The sequence below is a fragment of the Beta vulgaris genome, chromosome 2 (assembly GCF_026745355.1).
Source record: "Beta vulgaris subsp. vulgaris cultivar EL10 chromosome 2, EL10.2, whole genome shotgun sequence".
In the NCBI taxonomy this organism is placed as follows: Eukaryota; Viridiplantae; Streptophyta; class Magnoliopsida; order Caryophyllales; family Amaranthaceae; genus Beta; species Beta vulgaris.
In genome coordinates, this window is record NC_079203.1 from 52,634,481 (window position 1) to 52,660,704 (window position 26,224).

At 33.1% G+C, this 26,224-nt stretch overlaps 3 protein-coding genes across 6 annotated transcripts; all 3 read right to left on the bottom strand.

Annotated features, from left to right (window-relative positions):
- Positions 1 to 271: 271 nt before the first annotated feature.
- Positions 272 to 3,123, bottom strand: LOC104906122 (hypothetical protein). Of its 2 annotated transcripts, none has more exons than XM_010694841.4 (6): positions 2,755 to 3,123; positions 1,495 to 1,654; positions 1,268 to 1,368; positions 969 to 1,097; positions 796 to 884; positions 272 to 436 (listed from the first exon to the last, which is right to left on the bottom strand). In XM_010694841.4, exons 1-6 carry the CDS (start codon positions 2,797 to 2,799, stop codon positions 292 to 294), a joined length of 669 nt encoding a protein of 222 aa, XP_010693143.2. In that variant the 5' UTR covers positions 2,800 to 3,123; the 3' UTR covers positions 272 to 291. The 2 variants fall into 2 exon arrangements, with proteins under 2 accessions (XP_010693143.2, XP_048495434.1); XM_048639477.1 differs by lacking the exon at positions 2,755 to 3,123 and adding an exon at positions 1,867 to 2,084.
- An 870-nt stretch (positions 3,124 to 3,993) lies between these two features.
- On the bottom strand, positions 3,994 to 7,283 carry LOC104906115 (F-box/FBD/LRR-repeat protein At5g56420). 3 transcript variants are annotated; one of them, XM_048639475.1, is made up of 4 exons: positions 7,132 to 7,283; positions 5,411 to 6,462; positions 4,787 to 4,981; positions 3,994 to 4,385 (listed from the first exon to the last, which is right to left on the bottom strand). In XM_048639475.1, the coding sequence occupies exons 2-4, from the start codon at positions 6,431 to 6,433 to the stop codon at positions 4,128 to 4,130; spliced, it is 1,476 nt and encodes a 491-aa protein (XP_048495432.1). In that variant the 5' UTR covers positions 6,434 to 6,462; positions 7,132 to 7,283; the 3' UTR covers positions 3,994 to 4,127. The 3 variants fall into 3 exon arrangements, with proteins under 3 accessions (XP_048495432.1, XP_010693135.2, XP_048495431.1); XM_010694833.3 differs by having other exon boundaries at positions 5,171 to 6,462; positions 7,132 to 7,282; XM_048639474.1 differs by having other exon boundaries at positions 5,171 to 6,459; positions 7,132 to 7,281.
- A 1,376-nt stretch (positions 7,284 to 8,659) lies between these two features.
- LOC104883775 (3-ketoacyl-CoA synthase 6-like) lies at positions 8,660 to 10,027 on the bottom strand. Its single transcript, XM_048638850.1, has one exon. The coding sequence runs from the start codon at positions 10,025 to 10,027 to the stop codon at positions 8,660 to 8,662; it is 1,368 nt and encodes a 455-aa protein (XP_048494807.1).
- Between the last annotated feature and the right edge of the window lie 16,197 nt (positions 10,028 to 26,224).

Below are 26,224 nucleotides of genomic sequence, written 5' to 3' on the forward strand. Positions count from 1 at the left end.
AAATGAAAAATTATGTTTATGGAAAAATGTTTCCCTCTAAGCCAAACACTTTCGTGAAGTAGTCCACTAACTGTTGATATCAATTCTTTTTTTTAGTCCTCCTACGAGGAGTTTCCCACCCCTTCAGCGAGTGGACTCAAGATATCAATTTATTGATTGTAATGAAATAATCAAGTTCGTTCGACAAATCAAGTGCGCGATAACTAGACATTAATTTCCTTTGCACATCCAACAAATACAGTAGCTTAAAAAGCGAGATAATGCTGATCAGTTTAAGAAAATTAGATAATATTATTGCTCTGTATATTTCTCAGCAAGTCTGGTAAGTGTTTTGGTGATCAAGTGGCTTAAAATTCCTATAGGACAGAAAAGCAAGCACATTGAGACTGAATGCCGGGTTTCAATTTCCTTCTCCAGACCATCCTGATAAATTTGCCTGTTCACAAAATAGGATCTTTCTGAGAATTTGCTCATCATTTTAACAGAAAATAATACTCGTAAGGTGCCAGAATATAGGAACCATTTGCTTTTTCCCACGGTTTTGAAGACACAACTTTTGCCATTAATATCTTCAATTACGTGTTAATAAAAACATTTGATAAGATTATATTTTCAAACATGCATTCAAACGATAATAACATGATCCAACAAGATACAATTTTTTAAATATAATAGCGAAAAAATATGGTCAAAGTCGATAAACTTTTACTTTGAAAAGCAAATGGATATCCGCTATTTTGGGACAAAATGAGTACTCCTGAACAGGAAGAAGATAGGGAGGAGAAAGAGAGATACCTAGCTGCAAAAAGGTCTACTACCAACAGATGAATCCATGCAGATGCTAAAGTCATCTCACCGGAGAACATTTTCGCTATACCTGGCAGCTGCATATCATACATAATATGCAAAACCATGAGCACGAGATTAGTTTCATAATAGATTCAGTCATTAACGCTATACAAACTAACCTCGGGTAACCAGTATTTACTAGCAAACATCAATCGTATAGTTTCAGGTGTCCAAGAAAGGTACAAAAGATATGCATACAGAAGTCCAAACACAACGTATGGTATGCTGCTTCTCATTGTCTTCTTAGTCTGTAGTAATCATCCACATTTTACATTATAATCAATTATGAAGAGCATATAAGTAATAAAATTCTCCAAGTGCATAAACTATAAGATGAAGATTGATATTAATTCATGTAAAACTCAATGCTGTCAAGCTCTCAATTGCAAACAGTTGCAATAATGTTCAGTGAACTTACAAGTTCAGCTTTTGGAGCAGCGACCATGAGGGTGTAAAAGGGGAGGACTGCTGCAGTTCCTAAGGTAAAAGCATTGCTAGCAATTTCGGGATTTGGCAACCCTGAAATAAGGTACAATATAATGTTTATTTGTGAAAAGAACCTCTAAAGCTAAATTTTACTGTAAAGAGTCTCTGACAAGGATAAAACTGATATGTTTTCTTCAATTAAGCTATGAGAGGGCTTACATGAATAACATACTCCAGATTTCTTCCGCGAAAGAATGAATTTGTGCACTTCCCGTCTTTTGTTAAATCTAAGGCCTTCAAGGAAACACCAATTATGCTTTACCTCTGCTGTTAATCCTGCTTTAGGATGAATTTGATGCACTACAATGCGACGATCAATCTACAAGAAACACCCTTAAATTGTAAAAAAGAATGGACAAGATCAAAATTTGGCAAGTACACTGAGATATATTATTGTAATTATCCAAAAATTAATGTGTATCATTCAAGGTGGTAGAACAATGAAGTACATTTTATCTTTTCCAGATTTAGAGAAGCTAGTGAATCTTGAAACTCATACTCTACACCGGTGAGTACAATTAACTAGCTTACCATCTCCCAGCATTACATTCAGCATTCAGCAAGTAGTTTTTTTACACTTTCAGCTAACTTTTTCCGGCTTTTAGCTATTATTGGTCGTTTGGTTGCATACTTGCATGCATGAACATACACTGGTCTGGAATTTCGATTCCATGGAAATTCCACGTTTTTTAGGAAGCGGATAAAAATTGTTTGGCTGTTCAGAGGAAGTTTAAGTTCTTATGAGAAACTGTTACCTAAGATAAGCAAATTCGCCTATTTTGTGAGAAGTAGAATTCCCCTGCAATTCTTGTGTCTATATGCCAACCAAATAACTCATAAAGTTTCATTTCCTTCCTGTGTTTATTGCAATTAAAAGATCCAATGAAGTTGTAATTCCAATGCAATTATATATCAACCAAACGACCAGTAACTTTCTGAACTAAATTTCAAACAGAATTTGACTACTAGACAGCTTAAAATTCACAGAAATTAAATTTGCATACCCAGTAGTAATCTTCAAGAAATCATAGTAAAATTAAAAAAATTGGATGCAAGACTGAACTGTGAGCAATTTAACATACAGAAACAATACATATACTTCCTCCGTTTCGTTTTAAATGCAACAAAGGGGTATTATTTGTGAGATATAAAATATTTATTTGTTGCGTTTAAAACGAAACGGAGGAAGTAATAATAATAAACAACACCCAGATAATGAAATACAGCAAAAATTACAAAATCCCACAAATTGAGAATCAATCTCAAGGGCAATAAAACCCAAATTCTAAGCTCAATAACACAACATTTGAACATAAATCTTGTTAAAAGAACATAAACAAAACAAAGAAAAGAACCATAAAAAAACTTGAAATAATTATTAAAGAAATCGGAAGAGAAAAAAAAAAAAAAGTGGGTTACCTTGGGAGAGATCTGGGGATAAGCAAAGCAAGAAGATAAGGCCATACCAGCAGAGAAAAAAGCAAAAAAAATCACTACTTTACAAAAGTCCCAGAAAGTATGATGAATAATGAAGAAAGCAAAAAATGAAAAAAATGGGCACTTATATAATTCATAAGAATGAGCTTTAAAATTGGATTTGACATCATCAATTAAAGAAAATGGAGAGAAGTATACTCATCTTTTTCCCCCATTGAAGGAAAAGAGAAACAAAAAGAAGGGGAGGCAAATGTATTTTGGTGCGGGTAATGCGCCAGCTTCCATACTGCACTGTAGGGACTACGGACAGTTACATGACTCATGAGTTTATGTCTTATTGCGCATTTGCCTAATCCCATGTGAAATGAAAATTGTTTTTGTTTGATTCTCAAAATTGCATTATCCAATTATATTCAGAGTGGACTAGAGGTTGCCTATGGAGTCGTGGTATTTTGGACTTATTTTCAGTTCAGTTCAATTCAGTTAATTTTAGTTCAATTAATCTCAGTCCAAAAGAACGGAACCGAAATGGTGCATCTTCCTCCTATGGAGATGGCGTGGCGTAACATAGTTGGGATTTCCATTTTCTGTTGTTCCTGGTGCTCATTCTGATTTGATGAAGTAGTCCCCTTTGTTAGTTTTATTCAAAATAAATATATAAAAAGATTTGAACTTTGAGTTAACAATTTTTTTTCCCATTTGAGTGACTCAATTTTGAAAAAAAAAAGGCCCAGTAAGAAGATATGAAAATTCATAATGAATATGGTAGAAAAGTTGAACTATGTTTGGAGTATTCTACTTTTATTTTGTTATTTTACATGATTTTTAAATGTAGATCGGATCTTACTTGATCCGAGAAAATAAAATATATTTTAGATACAAGAGTAATATCTATATCCAAGTTCAAACTGAAATTTCGAGTCCAAATAGATGTGGATTGGAAATTTTGTTATCCGATCCAAATACGAGCCATTGCCATTCCTGCCCTTATGTAGATATTTGTGCTCTTGCTCTGAAGTCTGAATGGTGTGGACCACAGCAACACCAATTGCCACAATTAGTCATGATGTATTTTTCACACTCCACAATTAAAACTTAAAAGTAGTGTTGTCCCAAGTGCAATATCACCAAGCAAATTTGTCTGTTCGGGCAAAGTAAACTGTTTTCTGCTCCAACGGTCAAGCTAATTGCTGAAAGTTGAAACTTTCCAACCGTCGAAGATGCTCAAAGATGATCAAATAGTAATTGTCGTTGGGAATTTACAGCATTTTGGTATTTACAAATGAAAAAAACAAAGTTTCACCTATGAGTACATCATAAGATGAGGAGTAATTGTCACATAAGTTGTTACAATTTTACCATGAAAAACGAAAAGATAAAGTTTCGCCTGTGAGAACTCCATAAGATTTAACAGTTCTCTGGGCATCAATTGCCCAATCATCCAAGAAATTAGTCAAGTTGCTCAGTGTCTTGGAGTCGAGTAAAGTATTACTCTCAAATCCTTTCACATTAATCAACTTTACATCCTTTAACGAGTGACGCCAACATTTTATATTCTTCTGAGAGCAGCAACGATTTGGTTCTTCTTCAACCACCAAGCTCTTCAGCATCCCCTGCAAAAACAATGAAGATCATTAACAACATGCCTGTTTTCAACTCAATGTGACAAATCATATTCAGACAATATAAAAGGTCTTCTTTCGAAGCTTCAATTAAGTCGACTACAAGTTCACCTACATATTTTCCTAAGTGCATTCATCTTAAGAGAATCATGGACAATGAACAAGTGAGAGCTATCCAAGTTAATTTCACAACTAAAACTAAAGTTCAGATTAGTTAAAAGACCAGCTAACAAGTTTAAATAAGTTACATTCATGTCTAATGAGTTCAAATATACTTTCAGGTGATTAAAAATCAGGTGAAGAGAGCGCACCATAAAACCAATGACTCACAAGTTGTCTACGACAAACCAATACAAAGGAATAGATTTGTTTCCCGAATAACGAACACATACCTTCAAAAATTCAGGTGAATAATAATTAAGTTCTAATGACAATATTTCAGGACGTAAGCTCCAGAATAAGCCATCTGAAAGAGCTACATAGTTGGCTGATGTCCATGTATGTGTGACCAACTTCATACTGTTGAGTTCTAGGGGAGGAAACTGAATTCCATTATATTCTTCTGCATTAAAGGGCATCTCTTCACCCTGACAAACCAAGGGACAGGTCATTCCAAAATGAGCAAGAAATAGTTTTTCGAAATGGATTTACAGGTATAATACTTCATCCATTCTGAAATAAATGAAACGCTTCTATCAAAAAGCTCAAATAACAGACAGAAGTGTTTCAGTTATTTTAGAGCGGAGGAAGCATACAACGTAGAAATTTCAACATACTGATTTGGCAGTCATAGACAACGTCAAGTCTTGAAATTTGTTATCTCGAAGAAAGTTGTTCAATCTCATGAACCAAGAAGTGTTCATATTTTTGAGATGAACGTAAAGTTTGGCAACCCGGTTACCAGTAACACTGTTGGAATTTAAGCGAGGCATGTTCCTGCCGCTATATTCAAATGAATTTACATTAGGTGTATCAAACTCTGCTTCCACCAGATTTCTACAATTGCAAATATATACCTCCTTAAGAACTGGACTTGAAAGTTTCATCACTACTTGCAATACACATCCGCCCAAAAACAAATGCTCCAGTAAGGGAAAGGATGAAATCGTGCTCTGTAGCCACTTTGCATCAATGGGAATGCCAGACAAAGACAAACGTTTCAGATTCCGGCAAGCAGAATCGATAATGATTTCAGACGCTGTCTTATCTTTATCAACACTACAGAAATCGAGTTCCTCTAAATTCAATACCTTAACACTTAGCTTCTTCGCTTTCACGCCTTTGTGAGGATGGTACACCAACTTTCTCAGCGTATCATGATCATAAATTTCAAGCTTCTCAAAACCAAGACAATTTTTCAAAGTCAATACTTCCAATGAATGGATGGAGTATATGAGATCCTGAATCGTTGCCTCATCTATAAAGACATCCCTAAGATGTAGTTCGATTAAAGAGGAGAACTTGAAAGTATCCCTGTTGAAACTGCTGCTTAAAAGACAACCTCTTAAATTTAAAATGGTTAATGATTCCATTGCAAGGACCTTCATAGGCAAAACATAAAACCTTTCTCTTCCTACAGTTAGATATATATCTAGTTCTTGAACACGCAAATCAGTAACCAATTCCATCCACGAATCAACACGAGAAGCCAAATTGTTACTTACAAGGGTTATATGAAGAAGAAACTTCTTTACACACAGATTCTCCTCATGAAATCGCTGCAGTTTCTCATCAACATAACTCATGAACTTTACTCTTTGATTAAAAATCTTGCGGCGCTCATCCTTAGGCATCCCAAGCTCTTTTGGATTAAGTATATCCAATTCTCTACCAAAAAACCATTCATGGCAATCTAAGATGGGAAATGTTTTACAAACATATTGCCACCTCTTGGATATAAGACCCGTTTGAGCGGCCTCTTTCGTCGAAAGATATGACAATATCTGATGAAGAATGAAGTCGGGTAATTCAGAGATTCGATCAACAGAACTCGTCCCCTCACCCATATCTCTGTTCAAGGACCCAAAAGAATCTCCCATCTCTACATTCCAAAGCTCAGACACTTCTACTACATAAAATAATAACAATGAGAAATGCACAAAACCAAAAACTTAGACACAGTTGTATGAAAAGAAAATCATTCATATCCCAATAATCCAAACCAATAATGCAATTACATGCCGATATACGAACTTAATCAGCATATTCTTATATTCTTATACACAACTACAAGGTATGAAAATTAACAAGAATTCTCTAAAAAAGATTCATGTAAATTAGAGAAACTACCACCAACACAATTTTATGGGCACAAATTTACAATATGATAAAACAAAAATCTCCCACATTTGCAATTCAAATCATACATATTCTAGCAAAAAATCAAATTTCTCATACCCCTTTTTTAATAATCAAATATTACTAGAGGAACAAATTAAAAATATCACAAATCATTGGCAACCTAGAGATTCATATCATAGCTGGTGTCATTTCTTAACAAGTTTCTAGATTTAATCTATATAGTTATCAACTTATTACCGCAGCTAGAAATATCAAACAACATTTTTACAGGTTAAAATTACAAAATAAATCTATAGACACAATATATAATTTTGTATATGATCATATGCCCATAAAAATATAGGCAATTATAAAGATTGGGCGATCAACAAATGAAATAAAAGTCTTCAATTCGTGAAAAAATTCAGACAGACAGGAGGAGAGAGAGAAAATTTACCGGGAAGAGATTTCGTTGCCGGGCAAATGAAAGGGAGGAAAGGTGAAAAAATGTTCAAAGGAACCTTTTTTTTCTTCTTTTGAGAGTTTGGGAACACGAAGAAAAGAATTGTTTTGGGCAAAACCTATGAATTGTGAATTTTGTGATTAATCAATTCTCTCAAAGACTCAAATGGGTCGAATTCGCAAAACTAGTGGTTTTAATAGCTGTTGGTTACTTTAGTAGTTACTTAATTAATTGGGTAACGTTACTAGTTTTTGGTGGGTTGTGGTTAAATTAAGTGGTCGTTTGATTGAATGTAGAAGTATTTTTTTTTCGAGGGAAGGAGTATTTTGAACTAAATGTAAGATTTTGTTGATCGGAACTAAAAGCTATACATATCTAGGGATTGAATATATGAATTGATTTCCAGGACACAATATCGAATATGCAATCACGCATTGTATGATACTAATTTTATATTTGTTAAATCGAATGTAACCTTTTAATATGCTAGTCTTATTATGCTTTTTCAGATAATCACCATGTAAATTGTAAACAAAGGGGTTGAGGTGGTGAATTAGTGACATGATTTTCTACCTTGTATCCTAGGTTTTGGGATCAAATCTCATGAGACTCATTTGATAAATTTTCGATTTCTCTATTATATAAGGCAACTCATGAAGTTTTTGGGTGTCCACCTAAATTTTCCCGAATTATCATATATAACTTACTAATATTCAAGAACTTACACCAGCCAATGCTAAAGTGCCTCATTATAGAAGTATTTCTCTATATTTAAGTTGACCTCAATGCGTAAATACCAATAAATATTACTCTTAATATTTGTTTAGCATATATAGAGAAATAAACTAATATTAATATACTATACACATTTCAAATAGAAAAGGATTGCACTTTCATTAATTAATGTTTTGTTCTTAGGTAGCTAATACGGAACTCACTATAATTATCATTTACACTTTGTTTGTCTTTGTATATTATGATGGACGCAATATTATGGTATATTATACGTTTCGTTAGCCTAATGTTCTATATTATTCATGACTTTTTTGAATTATAAAAAATCATGTTTGAGATTTTTTTGTAAATAAATAATACATCATAAGTGCTAAAAATTATCAAAAAACGGATTATAATTCTTTAATAACATTATTATTAATTTGAAATACTAAATTTTAAATTTAATATTTGTATCTTGCATATATTGTTGGACAAAAGGTCGAGAACTTATGTATCTTTAATTTCATTGGTAAGTTCAAAAGTCATTAGATATTTATTTACTTTCTTTATTATTACATTGTTGCGCTGTTAAGATGATTTTCATTGACGAAACTCTACATATTATTTTAAATTATTAGATTTGAGTACACAAATAATTTAACTTTTTATATGCTCTCGCACGCATAGCGTGCATATAAGACTAGTTATCCTTTACCTTTCGTACGACCTAAAAAAAAAGTACTATATTCTATAATTCTCGAAAGAATTCAACGTAAATATACAGTTTTACAAATTTCTTAGTAATTTATAATTTAAGAACATCGGGAATTTGAATAGGATATCTATGAATACAATCCTTCCAAGGTCCATGGCCATCAATGTTTGTGTCAACATTTCTATTACACTTCCATACCATACTATTACACTTAAATCCACTTCCAAATGCTATTTGCCAAACATGGTATCCCTTTTTCATTCTTCCTTTAGCCTCGATGTAACTCAATACATACCAAATAGAAGATGAAGAAGTGTTGCCAAACCTATGAAGACTCATTCTAGAAGCTTCCACTTGTTGGGCCGACAAACTAAGCCTTTTTTGGATCTCATCAATGACAGCTCGCCCACCAGCATGGATGCAAATATGATCAAATACTTTGTTAAAACATGGAACATAGGGCCTTATTTTATTGGGCCCAAAGATGTTTTGGGCTATGAAATTAAATGTATATCGGACCTTCTCTAATATGGGCAAGACCAATGGCCCAAGAATAGTGATATTGGACCTAAGTGTCTCCCCTGCTACCACCATCAAATCCTTGGATAATGAAATTCCTAATTTACCCTCGAAGTCTTCTTGTTGAGTCACACACTTATGGGCTTTATTATCAGGCCCATTGTTGGTTCGAACTATATGAAGAAGTTGGTACTTGGCACGGTGTTTTTCGGCCCATTTGTTGGTTAACAAGATTGAACTACAGCCCAATCGAAAAAGGCAAGCTGGAACAGTCATGGACCGGTCTGAGCCCATGTAGCAATTAGGGGTTATGATCTCAGTGCTAACAATAAGTGCATAGGAATTGGGCCAAATTTGGAAGAGGTTACTTACCAAATCTATTGAGATTGCACTTGCACTACAGCCCATTCCAGAAAGGTTAAAGGTTTTGATACAATTTTTCATCTTATATTTACTTACTATCATAGATGACAATGAAGGGGAAGGGCAAAATACACTACAATTTGTGACAATGATGTCAATATCATTGGGCCTAAGCCCGGTTTTCTCGAAAAGCTCATCGATTGTAGAGAAGATAACAAGATGGGCCTCATCGCGAGCTAAATCCAATGTAGGTTGAGGAGGTATCAACTGCATTGCCTTAGGAAGGCCACACTCATCTCCTAGGCCTGCTCTCTCTAAGATGCGCATTTGGAAATGGGCAACTTTCGGATGATCTTTGAAAACGAGCCTAGCATGCTCAATAAAGGTCGAAAATGGGACTCGTAACGTTGGTGGAGGCTTGAAGCAAGTATAGTCTAAGAGGTAGATAGGCTGCCTTTTCTTGGACTTGAATAAAATGAGTACAAAAAGAGTGAGCAAAATTGTTAGGTAAAAGATATTGCCTAACTTGAAGTAGGATTTGAGATAAAGCTCATACAACACAAACCTAACTTCCATTTTCCCTTGCTCTTTTTTGATTGTTTATTATTATTGCAATCTCTTATCTTGTAGTTTAGTGTAGGAAGGAAATTTGATTAGCTCCTCTGTATAAATAGAAGGTGGAAAGGGTTTGAATAAAAGGAAATGACATTGATGATTTTGGTCCCCGTTTTAGTGACGTGCATTTCATGGTATTACAAAACAAGAAAACATATGGAAATCTCAAATCTTAAAACGCATATATTAGTATATTAGTACTACTTAAATCAGTAAAAGAGTAAAGTCTAGGAGCATGTTTGAGCACTATCGCAATCCCATCCTATACCTTGGGCTTGGGGTAATCTTTTACGCCAAACAAAAATGCACACGCATTACTATAAGATTGATTCAAATTGTAGGTAATTTGCACTTGAAAAGATGACAAGTTCATCCGATGATACTTCTTCCGTTTTATAATAAGTGAAATATAGGGATTTGATATAAAATTTAATAAATATCACTTTTAAAAACCAAAAAGTCATAAAATACCCTTTTCATTATCAAAAGGATGAGAGAGAAAACGCAAACCAGAAACCATACAAGTTTGTGAAGGGTACTCGTCATTTTGTCACATTGTTTTTTCCATTTAAGGTCTGTTTCACTTATTTTGAAACGTTTTAAAATAGTAAGTGTTTTACTTATTATGGAACGGAGGAAGTATATAAAAAGGTTCAAATCGAATAATTTGTAATTTTACAACTTAATTTTATGTCCTAAGCCACAAAAACAACAACAACGAAAACACCGAATAAGGGAATGGGGAAGGGGAAGAATGGGGAAGTGGAAGGGAAACAATGGAAAAGGGGAAGAAGCTTGACGACCGCGCGTCGTGAGGGCGTCGAGGCGGCTTAGGCGGCTTAGGCGGTCGTCAAGCCCTTAGGGTTTCACACACTGATTTTTCCTCACTTCGAGGTTTTCACTCTTAGGCCCAGTTTTGGGTATAAAACATTTTCAGTGTAAAATGATTTTCATGGAAAACAACTTATAATGGAAAACACAATTCCAAAATTAGTTTTCCATTGTTTCGTTGCATATAAGAAAAATGATGAAACGAAAGGAAATTGAAAGCGAAAGTAAGAAGGTAGTGAGAGGAGCGTACAAGTTAGATAAGGAAAAGGAAGGAAAACAGTTTTTCCTTCATTTACTTTGAAGGAAAAAATGGTTTTATATCATTGGGAGAGCAATTTTACTCCTAGGTTAAATGGTTTACACTCATTTGCAAACCAAACCACGTGAAATTGAAATAAAGGAAAACAGTTTTCCAAAAAAATGTCAAGGTAATTGTTTTACTTTATGTAAAAACTTCAAAGGATAGCGCCACATGGCGTAGTTTTTTTTTTTTTTTTTGCTTAGGAACGCCTTTTAATATATTAATTAGTATTTGGGCCCGGGTGTTGCTCCGGGTTGGTACTATTTACAAATTTGATATGCATTTTTTTCCATTCCCATTAAAATATATTAAGGAAAACTCAACATTTAAAAGGTACAAATATATTATGTGAACACTTAAAACATGATTAAAAATTAATTGAGATGATAATTGTGTCATATATAATTGCAAGAGGTCACGGGTTCAAATCTTGTTGCAAGCTAATTTTACTTTTGTGAATTGACATGCTTGTCACTTGTGTACACATTGGATAATTCCAGTGAAGTAACCGAGGTGCCACGTGGCGTGTATATATTATCTCGCATACCTTTTAATATATTTGTATAGATAATATAGATATAAATGTCTAATTAACCATGAGTCCTGAGATTTGTATATAGGAGGACAAACTTATACTGTACTCCCTCTGTCATTCTATACATAGCACATGCAATTCTTTTTTCAAGTTAGCGATTTGAAGTGACGTAGAATCATATAAAACCATTACTAGATGCATGCTAAAACTAAAAACAGGCGCTATTGTTAACTTTGTTTTATAACATACTTCCTTATTCAAGATAACACAAGCTAAATGTTAATTCTTCTAAAAAAAAAAGAAGCTAAATGTTCATTTATATATAGTTAGCTTATTAAATATGTGTTTTCCTTGTGTAGTATACACAGCTTCTATAATCTAAGGGTAAAGTGGCAGATTAGTTAATAAGCAAAGACACAAAAAAAAAAAAAAAAAAAAAAAAAAGACACATACAAACCCATGTATACCTAAACATATTAAATGATGGAAAAGTAAAGAGGGTTCATTTTGGCCTTTGGGGTGAAAAAGTAGCAATTATTATAATATAGAGTGCAAGATAATGTAGTGATTTACCGTAGTGGTTAGAACTTGAATTAACTAAATAAGTTATCATACTGGAAAATACTTTAATTATGCATTTCTTATACAAGTGATTTTAATTATGAAAACTTGACGTATCAATATGTGAAAAAAACAAGATCATTTTGTATTAATAAATTTTGCTATATTTTTTTGGGTTCCACTGAGAATCTTTTGGCCGGTAAGAAGAAGGATCCTATTGGACCAACACCTCACTCAGGTTAGCCAGCGTAGCTGTACAAGTCAATGTTTGAGAGAGGGGATATAAGGGAATCCTTACTCTCAAGTACAAGTAGGTAGTGGGATTCAAACTTGTAACTTCCAGGTCACAATGTGAATTCCCCATCACCTCCACCAAGCAAGCTTGGTTAATAAATTTCGCTACATAGAAGGATAACAAAAAGTTTAAACTAGAGACTAGTATTAAGGAATATAAAAAGCACCTTGATCTAAGAACATAATATATCTGAGTTACAGTCGTTTCACTTACTACTATCTGTGAGAGTCATTCTCTTCCTATCCATTTGGTGATAGGTGAGCATATGGGTGATTTGATCCTCACTATTAGAGAACTATATTACTACCCTTGTCTAGATCATACCTTGTTGCGACTTTGCAACGAGAATTTATTGTGCGAGTATAATACTTCATCCTTTTCAATTTGTTCTTTTTATACCTTTGTCATTGAGATGTTTCAAAAAGTTTTTTATACTATAATGAATGTTTTGTTTTTATTTGGACAGCTAAATTTAAGAAAGAAGTATAAAATAGTAGAGTTTTAGTGTTTTACTAGGCGTTTCATTGCGGGATATCAAAATGACATCTTATAAATATACCAAAGTCTAGCTAGAGGTACCAAAGTGAGTATAAGCTAGTATTACAGTTAAGTTAAATTAGTATTAATATTAAAGTAACTCTTACTTGGTAAAGTAAAATATAAGTTGATACCAAAGTTTACTTACATTTTGGTACCAAGTAAGAGTTACTTTGATATTTGTACCAATTTCACCGAGCTTTGGTACCAGCTTGTATTTTACTTTGGTACCTCTAACTTATAAAGCTACTTTTGTATTCATGTAATATGTCATTTTAACATTTCAAATGCCAACAATTTCTTCAAAAAGTACGAGTGAGGGTGTAAAAAATAAGAGAGAAGTTTCAAAAGTAAAAGATCAAAGAATGTAAATGGTGTATTTTGAAAATGGTTGCATCAAAGACATAGAAGTTCAAAAGCATCAAATGCCTAAGCACCTACATGTGACTACACTATAGAAAAGGCCTTGTTTGAAAAATTCTCATATTTGAAGGAAGAACCCAATTTTAAAGTCTTTATTTAGAATAAGGCCATGAAATATTTTTTTGTTCATAGTTAAGGATGCTCTAAATGAAAGTAGAAAAAAAAGTGCACTTCAGCTAATCAATTTCTAGATATTAATGTTGATGTCAACTAGTTATTTGGTTAAAGTTCTAAAAAATGATACCAAAGACTTGAAATTTAAAGCCCATTTACATTATTTACCCATATGACGACTCTCTCTACACCAAAAAATAAAATTCTAAATATCAATAAAAATATTAGAATAAAATATATACACAACATTAATCAGTGATCTCAACAATTTCACAATTGAATCTATAAATTAGGGTTAAAGTATTAAAGCTGACAATCCTTCCCTTTCCCCCCCTCTTTTTGACTATCCAATATCATTTATTGAAAATAGCAAAAGAGACATAGTAATAGATGTGAATAACCTTTTAACCTTCAATAATATTTCTACTCGCATGCAAAAATTTGTAGTTGCGACTTGCGAGAAATAAGTAATTAAATTACCCATTAGAGATTACTATTAAAATTAATTTAAACTAATGAATGTTATTCCATTTTTAGCTAATGATTTTGTTTGAGGAGGCATTTTAGTTGACTGAAATGATAAGTTGCTATAACTTTTAGGTGCTAAAATGTATTAGGTGTGTTTGGGAAATAACAAAAATAAAAATTTCAGTCCCTAAAATAAATGATATTGACAAGGTAACATCGCAACGTTGGTGGCCAGACTACAAAGGCGGACGTGGAGGAGAAGAGAGAGTGGGGGTGCGAGGGACAGAAGAACAAAGAGATAAGAGGAGTGTCTGTTACGCTCTTTTTTTCTCCTCCTCCATTTTCTTATCTTCGTTATTTGCTTCTTTTTATACTTTTCATTTTATTCTTTTCTTGGCTTTTAACTTTTTTTTTTTGAAAGGCTTGGTTTTTAACTTCTTAGCTTTGGGCTGAAATTTCTTGGTTGTATAAATACATAAGGGGTGGTATATATATGTATTTTAGTGTATTTAGGGCTTTAGTAAGAAAAAAATAGGACGGTATTTTGCAATCAAGATAAATTTAGAGAAATTAATTTCATAATTGCTTATGGAGAAGTAGCAAAATATTTTTATTCAAGTGAGTTATAATTTCAAATATTTATATCATTATTTTATTATTTAAATACATTGAAATAAATTAGTGTTTAAATATATATAATAAAAAAATTATAAAATTCAAATAATTAATCAACTTATAAAACTAGCTCTGCCAAACAGTTAAACTATTTAGGCATCTTATCAGTTCTATCACCTTAGCAGTTTCAGCCATACCTTATCATTTTCAACTTCATTTCAAGTAGTCTTGCCAAACAAACCATATAAATCTCTATTGTGCTATCTAATGCCCACAAAATATATCTCTATAGAATGACGGGTAACTCATTTGGTTAGAGCTCCCTTTTCAATTTCAATAGATCATGAGATTTATTCTCACCCCCATTATAGACGAAACGAGTATATATATATATGGCCAGACTTGTCTTAACTCGTTACAAAAAATGCGAAACTTTCATAGAGACGAGAACACTAGAGATTTATGTAGGTGTTGTAATGATCGGATCATTGATTCTTTTGCTAGCCAGACTAGCTAAACTTTGATTAAGCTTTATTATATTGTTCCAGTTAATAATAAAAAAAACTTTCAAAAATTTATATAGACTTAACCTGATTATCAGTATCATACCACTTATTAGTCCACCCATAGACCCATTAAACCCGATTAGTGGCCCACTCGTCGAACATAAGATTGCATGTCAGACTTGACCATTGAATCCTCTTGAATGGCTAGAAGACGAACCTAGCCACCAACCTTGTACGAAAAGTCGCTTCTTGTCGAATTCTTCCTTGCTGTGAACTTGTGTCTATTCTAAATGATTCCTTGCACACACACCATATCACCAATTTAGATCGTACATAACTACATAAGCATAGGTGACATTGTTGAAAAAAAAAAAAACTGCATCGATGCAAACGTTATTCTTCCTCAACAAAGTGCATTTTCAATTTAAAAGGTCGAAATATATATATAATTTTAACCTTTAAATACTTTATTCGTTTCCTTTTGCACTATTTATATACCTGTTGAATTTGTTTTAATGAATATTTTCATAATATTAATTTTTTATAATTTATACGAGTACATAATTAAAGATACAAATGGTCAAAGTTGTGCATTAACAAGCGTACAAGTCTATATATATTTTTGCTAAACAAAAAGACTGCCCTTAATTAGCAAGGCCGGCAGCACCCCACACTCCCCTTAACACTTGAGAGTATGTCCTTTATTACTACTTTTCTTTATTTCACATGTAGCTAGCATCAATCTTTTTGACAAATATGATGAGCTAACTTCTTTTCAACTACCAAAGATCACATAATGATTAGCATAGAACTATGAATCTTGTTAACTTCCGTATCTATTCCCTTTCCGCAATTGAGGACATTCATAACGTTTACTAATACAAGCAAAGTGTACACTTTGTAAGAAGATCAAATATGACATAATATAATTATAGTTTCCTTCTTCAATATTTTCCCTTCCTTTAGAATTAATGTAATCTTAGCTTTATATAATTTTATCCTATCATAACTAGATATATGATGTTATTATACGAAAAGATCACTATATGAGTTGTAACAAACCCAAAACCCTAATAGTAAATCAACAATAGTACTAGGTAATGAAGATGACACACTTTGTTTGAATGTCTAAATATGGCAAAATTGGCCTCAAGTCAACACTATGAACTATAGTACTGCAAGTGTACACAACACCACCAACTACGACTTATAGTCAGAACACCACTAAGTACGGACTTGGGTGCAGTCCGTACCATAAATGAGGCCGAAGACCGGAATTCTCACTGGCGGCGGGATAATCTTAATATTTTACTGTATTTTTTCCATTTCCTCAGGTCTGCGGCTACATTTGTTTTATTTTATGAGTTATTGAGGCGAGAATTCTAGTCTCCGATCTTATTTATGGTGCAGTCTGCACCTAGGTCCATAGTTGGTAGTGTTATGACTTTAAGTCGTAGTTGGTGGTGTTGGGTGCACCTGCGCTATAATTCAGAGTGTTGAAGCTAATTTTACCTAATATTTGTTTATATGATTATTACTTCTAACTTCTAAGCGGAGGGAGTAGTTGATAAGTTTCATGCACTGTCTTGTGTATTTAAGCTGTTGGATTAAGTAAAATTTTATAAGAGAACATATCTTCATGTTGATATGGAGTTGATTAATTAGATTCTTGTTTCATCAACTAAATGGAGGATTTAAGCTTATAAGTCTAAATTAATGATGAGGATAATGTCCGTAGTCAAAGTGATAATTTTTTTAATCTCAAGATTATGGTATCAATGCTGTCTAAACTCTCAAGTTTGATTTTATTTTTGGGTGATCACTTTTACTCTAATCGTATGCTTTTCTAAAAACTTTCGTATCTTGAGAACTATGTTTAGTCATTTCAAAGTGAAAGTACGGAGTATGGAATATCTTAAAGGGAAGAATAATCACAAGTGATAGTGATAAGTGTGATATACTACATATTCCCTTTGTTTCTCTAATTGTTTTTTTTTTTGCTTTTTCAGCCGAGGAATCCTTTTATCATGATCAATTCAAGTATATTAAGTTATCATGCACGCCATGCAAAGTAATTTACCCATGCATGTACTTTATTTAATCATATCTAAATTCAAGTGGAGATAAAATAGTATTTTCTATGTTGATGAGTTTGAACGAATTGTTGAGTTATTAGTTTAACTTGAACTATTAATATTTCATTTGATAAAAACAATTGATAATAAGAGGAGTAGCCCATTAAGTCTATATATTTGTTATAGTCTTTCTCTTTATGCAATGCGGAACAAACTCAAATGTTGATTAACACTTTTACACTATTTTAATACAGATAGCGATATCATTTTTCTTTCTATTAAGTAAATAATGGATATAAAATCATATATAGTTGTCATGATTCATATATATCAAGGTTACGTTATTGGAAATGAAATCTAGTATAGTTACATTATTTTTTTTGCTCGGTAGAGTTTGTCTTGTAAGTTGTAAGAGACCGCCTACTTTTAAATTAAAATTAGACAATGATAAGACCAATATTAAAAAGAGAATTTGTCCAATAATGATTATTTTAATTTCTTTCAGTGACTAGATTAATTCATTTACTAACTAGGTCTTTTTTCATATTAAAATTAAACCATCTCTTTTAATAATGAGTGTCGCTCGATAATAGTGTGTTTGGACTAACCCTTAGTCCTTGATGTTAGATGATCCCCGATCTAATTAAAGCCAACCCTTCCTCCCAAGAGCATAACGCCTTTGATACAAGAGGTGGAGGGTGATACGGTGATACCATTAAGCTATAGTTGAATTGGTAGTATTATACCTTAAGTATAGACGTTGTTTTTCGTATAAAATGGGGTAATAAAGATGTTGATGTGTAAGAATGGCTTATAATAATCTTATATATTATAATACTTTAATACTTTTAATCAAATTAGTGTGTCTAGAGACTCTAGGTTTGTCCTATATTAAAAGCTAAAGTAGAAATAACCAAGTAAAGTTTAACTAAACAACTATGCAATACGTAAATTTTCTCTCCTTTTTGGTAAAATGTTGGATAGAAGGTGCCAATATATTAAATTCTTGAAGTAATAAATTATTTATTCATGTATCTCTAAATACTTCATCTGTTTCATTATGATTGGAACATCACCCACTGAAATATTTTTTAAAAAAGCTATGTGAATTAGATAAATATATAAAAGGCACGACTCATGTAATTAAAAAAAATAGAGAAAAAAATATCACCAATTAAAAAAAACATTATAATTAACGTGAATTAGGAAAAAAAGAGTTGCAATTAGTATAAAACGGAGGAACTATATATTATTGAGGGCACATTTTGAAGGAATTGAGTTAAAATACCACACTAATTCGTCACTTATTACATGAAATATGAGTTAAAATATCACTAACGGTAATATGTGGAGGTCTAACTAACTTTTTTTTTTGAGGGGAGAGGTTTAACTAACTTAATATAATTAAGAAATTGCCTATTATTTTTTGGGATGGCTTGACAATAAATTGTATATTATTTAGGGTCTAATTGATCAATTAAATGTATATTAATTGTTACAGTGGAATTCAACTAATTTACTCTGGTTAGTTCATTATACTTTAATTTTTTTTTTCAGTTTTCAATATATACTTTTATAAATAACAAAGAGCAAGTGTACAAAAAAATTAAAAGTCTCATCTACAGTAATTGTGGTTTTTGCAAATTATTAGAAGTTTGATTATCTGATTCATATTATATTGTTATGCATCTGTTAATTTAAATTTTTATTGTAGATGTCGTATGACTCTTTTATTAATGAACTAACTTTACATGTCAAAAAAAGAAAATCAAAACTCGACAAGTTTAAACCCCGTTCGTTATCGTTTTTTGTTTTTAGTTTTCAGTTGTTTTGAAAACTAAAAACCAAAAACTGGAAACCACAAAAAGTGGTTTTCACTTTTCAGTTGTCTGTTTTCAATATTATCATGTTCCCAATAAATTTGACTAATTTTTTTATTAATTATAGAACATATATCATATGACTTTGAAAATAAAAAACCAAAAAACAGAAAATCACAGTAATACCGAACATGCACTTAGTTTCATGTTTGTTTGCTATTAAGCATTTTTTTTTAATCCTAGAAAATATCTATGGGCGTGTTCTCTTCACCTGAAAAAAAAACTAAACTTATATGAATTGAACTTATTAGACCTGATTGATCCTTATTGAAAATTAATTTTTTTATTATTGTGTTAAATTTGATCAAACCTAAATGAATTTATCTGAACTTATTGAATCTAAAACTTATTTTTTTTAAGGTGAAAAGAACACACCCATTAATAGAAAGTAACACCAAGTTGCCAATTTCGGAAAAGGCAAAGTAGGATTCACAAACCAGTCAAGCCTACAAAAGTATTTAATACATTATTTGAGAAAGAGCCAAATAGGAGTATTAGCCTATGTATAAAAAGCAGAACCCACTTTTGAGCAAATCAGAACCATTAACAGTTGAATAATTGCATTAAGTATTTCCTTAACGTACTAATTAATATACTATTATTCAAGATTAGGGCACAAAAGTTGCAAGTTGCAATATAAGAACAATATTTTTCAATGCAGATCTAAAACTTTCATGCTAAACATATCTCCTGGTATTTCAGCAGAAGCCGAAGACAAGGCTTTTCTGTTCTCAGTAATGCTTGCAACTCCATTATGAGTTAATTACTTTCAAATCAAGCTGGTTAGGTATTTTTTGGAGGCAAAGTTAGCTGTATATTTCCCACAATAGTGACCTTTCACACTATCCTAAAGTCAGATTAATTTGCTCTCTACATTAGTGTGGTTAATTTATGAAATCAATTGTGGATGCCAACTAGCTTATTGAGTAAAGTATTAAAGATGGTATTTCGAACATGAAATCAATTTTTCATCTACCTCGATTAATTGATTTTACGACTCTCTACAGACCAATATTATAATGAACGAAAAGAAAAGGATGGTTGTGCTTGTATTAAAGGAATGAGAATATGAGATTTCTCGATTTAACAGATTGTCTATAACCAGATAGTAATGTATGTGTAAAGGCAAAAAAAAGGAGAGCTTTTGATATTTTATTTTCTTATAGCCTAGGTTTCATGATCTGAAGATAGGAAATAGATCATTTGCGTCAGATGGGTGGTTGAGCGCGAAGAAAATCATGGTTTATATGCGTCGTATATGACGGGCATCCGACGCAAGTACTTAAAGCAAATGGGTGGGAGAATCATGTGCGTTGAGATGCATGCTTTGCTATGTCCGATGGAAATGACTAAAGCAAATGGGGCACAGTGAACAAACGATTTGCGTCAAACATCTTAAACATGCGACACAAATCATTTTGCATATCAGGAGATTTGCTTCGGATCATTGGGACCCATATTTCTTTTGGATTCCGCGATTTGCGTAGGTTAAATGGGTCGGTCCGCGCAAATCGTTTTCCAACCCGCCTAGACCCCCCCTTTAAATTTTGGAGTTTCTCTTACCTTAAACCCTGACATCTCACCAGTTGTCACTTCCTTCACTCCGCCCTTTCTATTTCTCAAACCTCGCTCTTTTTCTCCTCTTTCTTCCTTCACTCGTTGCAATTCATCAACATTTTCTCTCTGAATTCTTCAAATAAATTAAATGATTCCAACTCAATTACTGAGAAAATTCAGGCACAACAATGTGATAATCTGAATTCTTCAAATCTCCGCCTTTCATCTCATCATGGCGTTCTCACTCATTCCGAACACAACCTCAATGTCGTCGGTTTCCTAGAAGCGGAGTCCTCTCTTTCAATCTTGCCAGTGTTTTTCACATCTCTCACTGTCGTCGGTGTTCCTCGACAAGAGTTGACGCAAATGGGTAAATTAATTGAGAGCGGCGACAAGAAAGAAGGAGTTGTCATGAAGATTGAAGAAAACATCGAAACTTAACGAGAAATAATGGAGATTAGATTAGGGTTCAATTCTTAAGACATTGATTCAGATTTGAGGTTATGTTTTTACTTTTTTCCCCCAAACTAATTGTTAATCGCTAGATCTGAAATTTTTCTGGATATATGTATATCAAGTTATAACTTTAATGTTTTTAAGGCTCTTTGTGTGTTAGATCTGATTTTGTTTTTTTGGTTCAATATTTTAATTTCGTTTTATTCTTCGGTTCATTTTAGCATGGAACATTATGGGTTCGTTCTTCTATTTCTGTTTGTATTCATTGTTTCTTGTATTTCGTTCTTCTGTTGGAAAGATTATGGGTTCTAGTTGTTGCGTCTTCTATGCTGAAATATGGGTGGGGTTTAGTTCTATTTTTTTTACTCTAAAAATTGTCGTCGTTTGTGTCGGATGTATAACCTTAACCGACGCATGATCCATATTATTTGCGTCAAAGGTTATTTTCAAACCAACACGTATCCTCCTCCACTCTATAGCATGGAATAGTTAGTTTGAGACCATTTGCATCAGGTAGTGCCCCCCATCCGAAGCAAATGAAACTAAAACTACATCAAATGCACATCTAACGCACATTACATTTGGGCTATTTGCGTCAAGACCTATAGATTCGTACCCCAACCTAACGCAAATAAGGGTACGAAAACCGACACAAATCACCATTTCTGTACTAGTGGGTTAACAACCACGTGGTCGTGCACGTGGAAGATAAACTACCTACATGAAGACATAAGTAACGTGTTCAATTTATAAAAATAATCCTAATAATTGAAAGTAACCCCAATAAATAATAAGAAATTCTAAAATTTTATAAGTAACCCCTAATATATTAATAAGAAATCCCTAAGATAAGTAATCCCAACAATTGTAATTAACCCCTAATATACCAATAAGTAATCGCTACAATTATAAGTAACCTCTACTATGTTAATAAGTAATCTCAATAATTATCTATAAATAATCCACAATATATTAATTAGTAACCTCAAGTTACAAAAAGTTGACCTTATAAGTAATCCTTACAATTGTAATCCTCTTGAGCACCTTTATGGTGTTCTTTTTGGTTCTTTACCCCTAACTCTAAACCCAGTTCTCCTTCCTCTGGTTTTGAAATAACTGTAATATTTTTACCTGCGTGATTTTTGTCTTCTATGACTGCTTTGCTGGAGTTTTCCTGGCTTTGCTTTGAGCTTTGGAAAGCTTGGAGTATTTGGGGGTGTTTTAGGATAGAAGAAGGGTGCTCAGAGATGGAAAGGAGCCAGTCTTGAACTTCCCGAGTTCTATCAATGGAGGAGGTTTCACTTTCCATATTCTGAACTGCGTCGTACCAGGTTTTTATTGGCTTTTGTGTGGTGCATATGGTTTTCTCAGGAGGAGGTCAGGACTTCTCCTTATCTTTTGTCTTTTTTGGCATTTCTGTAAGAAATTCACAGGTTAAGAAGTCAGGGATAGAATTCTCTTCTCCTTTTATATATATATATATATATATATATATATATATATATATATATAGGGGTAGGATCCGCTGAAAACAGCTCTTAATCTGAAAACTGAAAACAAGGTAACTTTTAAGCCCTTTGGGGTAACTTTTAACACTTTTAGGGTAACTTTTGTCAGTTTTAGGGTAACTTTATTATATTTGTAGTTCTATATATTTCAAGGGTAACTTTATTTATTATAAGAGTAACTATTACCACTTTTAGGGTAACTTTTACCATTTTTAGGACAACTTTTTAGATTTTAAGGGTAACTTATTTTAACTTTGATTATAGTTAAACCTATGAAGGATTCGAACCTACATCGTTGTGTCTTACACAATGTTTTGCCAATTGAGCTAATAGGTTGTATGAATTTCGCCAAATATATGTTAGTGAGAGGGGGTAACAAAGAGCTTTAATACAGCAACTAATAACAATTTTTGGAAACTAATAAAAACAGAGTATGCTACACCATAATGAACAAGATAAAAATAACAGAGAGAACACCAAAAGTAAAAAGTAGACAATACCACATGAAACGAAAGATTAGGAAAATTAAAATTATCAGTTTTACATCAGAGAAAGCAACAACATCCAAGTAATGTAACCATAAGATTTCATAAACACGCAATATAAAGTTACCCTAAAAGTGCATAAAGTTACCCTTGAAATATATATGAAATTACCCTAAAATTGCTAAAAGTTAGCCTAAAAACGGTAAAAATTATCCTAAAAGTGGTAATATTTAGTCTTATAATAAATAAAGTTATCCTTCAAATATATACAACTACCCTTAATATAATAAAGTTACCCCAAAACTGGCAAAAGTTATCCTAAAAGTGTTAAAAGTTACCCTAAAGGGGTTAAAAGTTACCCTTGTTTTCAGTTTTCAGCCTAAAGATAGTTTTCACGAGATCTCATTCCTATATATATATATATATTATATATATATATATATATATATATATATATATATATATGGATTGGCCGCACCATTAAGGGGTTAGCTAATGTCTAATGGTGTGCCCAGTCACATATAAGACTTAATAATGAAGTTTTTGAGACCTCACTTTTCCTAAATTTTAAAAATGCTTATAAACTTTTCGATTATTATCATGCATACAGTTGATTAGGTTCAGGCTATATTATATGGGAAATATATCATAAAGATATATTTTTATATATCACTTATGAATTGTAGTCCTACTTAAAAGGTCTCTATTAAGTTGAGATATCCAACCCTATTATATAGAAGACTTTATTCTCCTCAACTTCTGATATAGGAAATCCAGTATGTTAGGCACCTTTGCCCCTCCTTTAGAGAGCTTGCATCCCTGTAGGCACTATAGTCTACAGGTGATTGTCATAGGTGATAACGATTGGCTTTAATGAGCTCACAAAATCAAACATATCTCTAACAATACAAAGTCGTTGTCTATGCATGTATATGATTAATAACACCAAAAGTAAAAAGAGAGAATATAACATTGGTTAGAAGAGTAACGACCAGTCTGGTTTTTGGTGGGTGGGGTGATTTTTCGAGGGGAAGGGAGATCTCTGTCTTCATCGGCTAGGGTTATGGGACGGCTTTCGCTTAGCTTACCTAAGGTGATACCAACACCCCCTGCTAGTCTTGTTGCTGCTTAACTATGGCCTATGGGTATTTCATGAATTTTATTAAAAAAAGTATGGGTACGGGTGCATTTTTAAAACTATAAGGGTACCCCATGAAATTCTGAAATTCCACATAAGTACCATATGAAAAAACCATCACTAGTACATAATCGTTGACTTGCGTCAGATGTAGACAATCAGTTGCATCGAAAATGGGTCCGACGCTAAAGTCCACGACGCAAATGTGCTATAAAGATCCGCGTCGGATGAGGACACGACGCAATTCTTAAACTATTTTCTTCAGACAATTAGCTATGTGCGACGTACATGACTCCTCCAGCTACGCAATTTAGTACATGGTCTTAAGGAGCTATTTGTGTCGCACCCTAGGCTACTTTGTGCGACAAATATCCCACATCAGCACAACATCCATGCCTTGGCATGCCACATAGACCATTTGAGTCGGATACTTGACATTGTGCGACGCAAATAACGTCATATGCATCGTTTATTGCTCTACATCCGACACATCATGTGTAAACAAACTACCATCAAATTTGTTTTCACAAATCAATCAATTAGGCGGAAGAATCAACTCTTGAATTTGTGTGAAATTCATCAAATTTGTAAACAAACTACCATCAATTTACCACCAAAAAATAATCTAAAATATCAAATGACAGGAAAAAATCCCCTAAATTCCCAGATCTAAAAATAAATTAAAAATTACTTACAACACTATAAACTCAACACTAAAAGAAGAAAAAAAATATTCAACACTACAAGTTTAACAACGATTTTTAAGAGACGTTAAAAGAAGAACTAAATAATTCTAGAACCTCGCACCATACTCGACGGTAAAAGCACAACACTCGAATTCGTGACGCTTCTTCAACCTCGCACAATACTCGAATTCAGCGGCGAGTTGAAATCAATGGTGAAATCAACAACAAACACGAACAAATCAGAAGCGAGTTGAGAGATGAGAGAACGGTGAAAGCTTTAATGGCACCGAAGATGACGCAACGAGTTGAGAGATTCAGGCGAGAGATAGACGAGATAGATCCTATGACTGGTGACAGGGAGAGAGAGACACGACTGGTAAGATCTAGGGTTGAGGCGAGTGAATTGGTGAAGGCAGCCTTACATATTGTAAGGTGATTTGCGTCGGATGGGTTCTGTAGGTCCGACGCAAATCTTAAACATTTTGTTATAACTGGGTCGATGATTTGCTTCGGGTGGGCTAAGTAGATACGACGTATATGGTAGGAAGAGTGATTTGCATCGATAACGTACCTTCGACGCAAATCCTCATTTAGTTATTTGCGTCGAATACTAATTGGGATCCGACGCACATGAATCTCGCAACACCATTTGCTTTAATTTATTTTGCGTTGAATGCTACTTAAATCTGAAGCACGTGAAGCATGATCTGTATCGGACTCCCATAGTATCCGACGCAAATGATGCGTCTTTGACTTATGCGCCAGTTTTTCTGTTGTACTATGCAATTTAGGAGATGCAAATCGACGTTTTTCTAGTAGAATGAATTTCTATGTACACTTCAAATACAAGACTCCAATCCGTTGCACAATAAACTCAAGAATAGTCCTCATCTCCCTACACTTCCATATCTTGCAAGATGGCCAACCAATAAACAGGAACTCACTTCCTCCTGCTAACTCTATCACATTGAGAAACGTTCAAATATCCTATGTTGATCATAAAGTTGCTTAATTGTTTTTCCTTGATTTCATGAAATATGGTTGTGACTCAGTGTTACATATGTAAGACTCCTCATCATCAATATTCGAGGCATGTAAAAAAATTTGTAATGCGTAAGGATGCATTAGGAGCCAAATAGGGTATAGCAATATGTATATATAATCTTTACTAATATATTAAAGGCGTT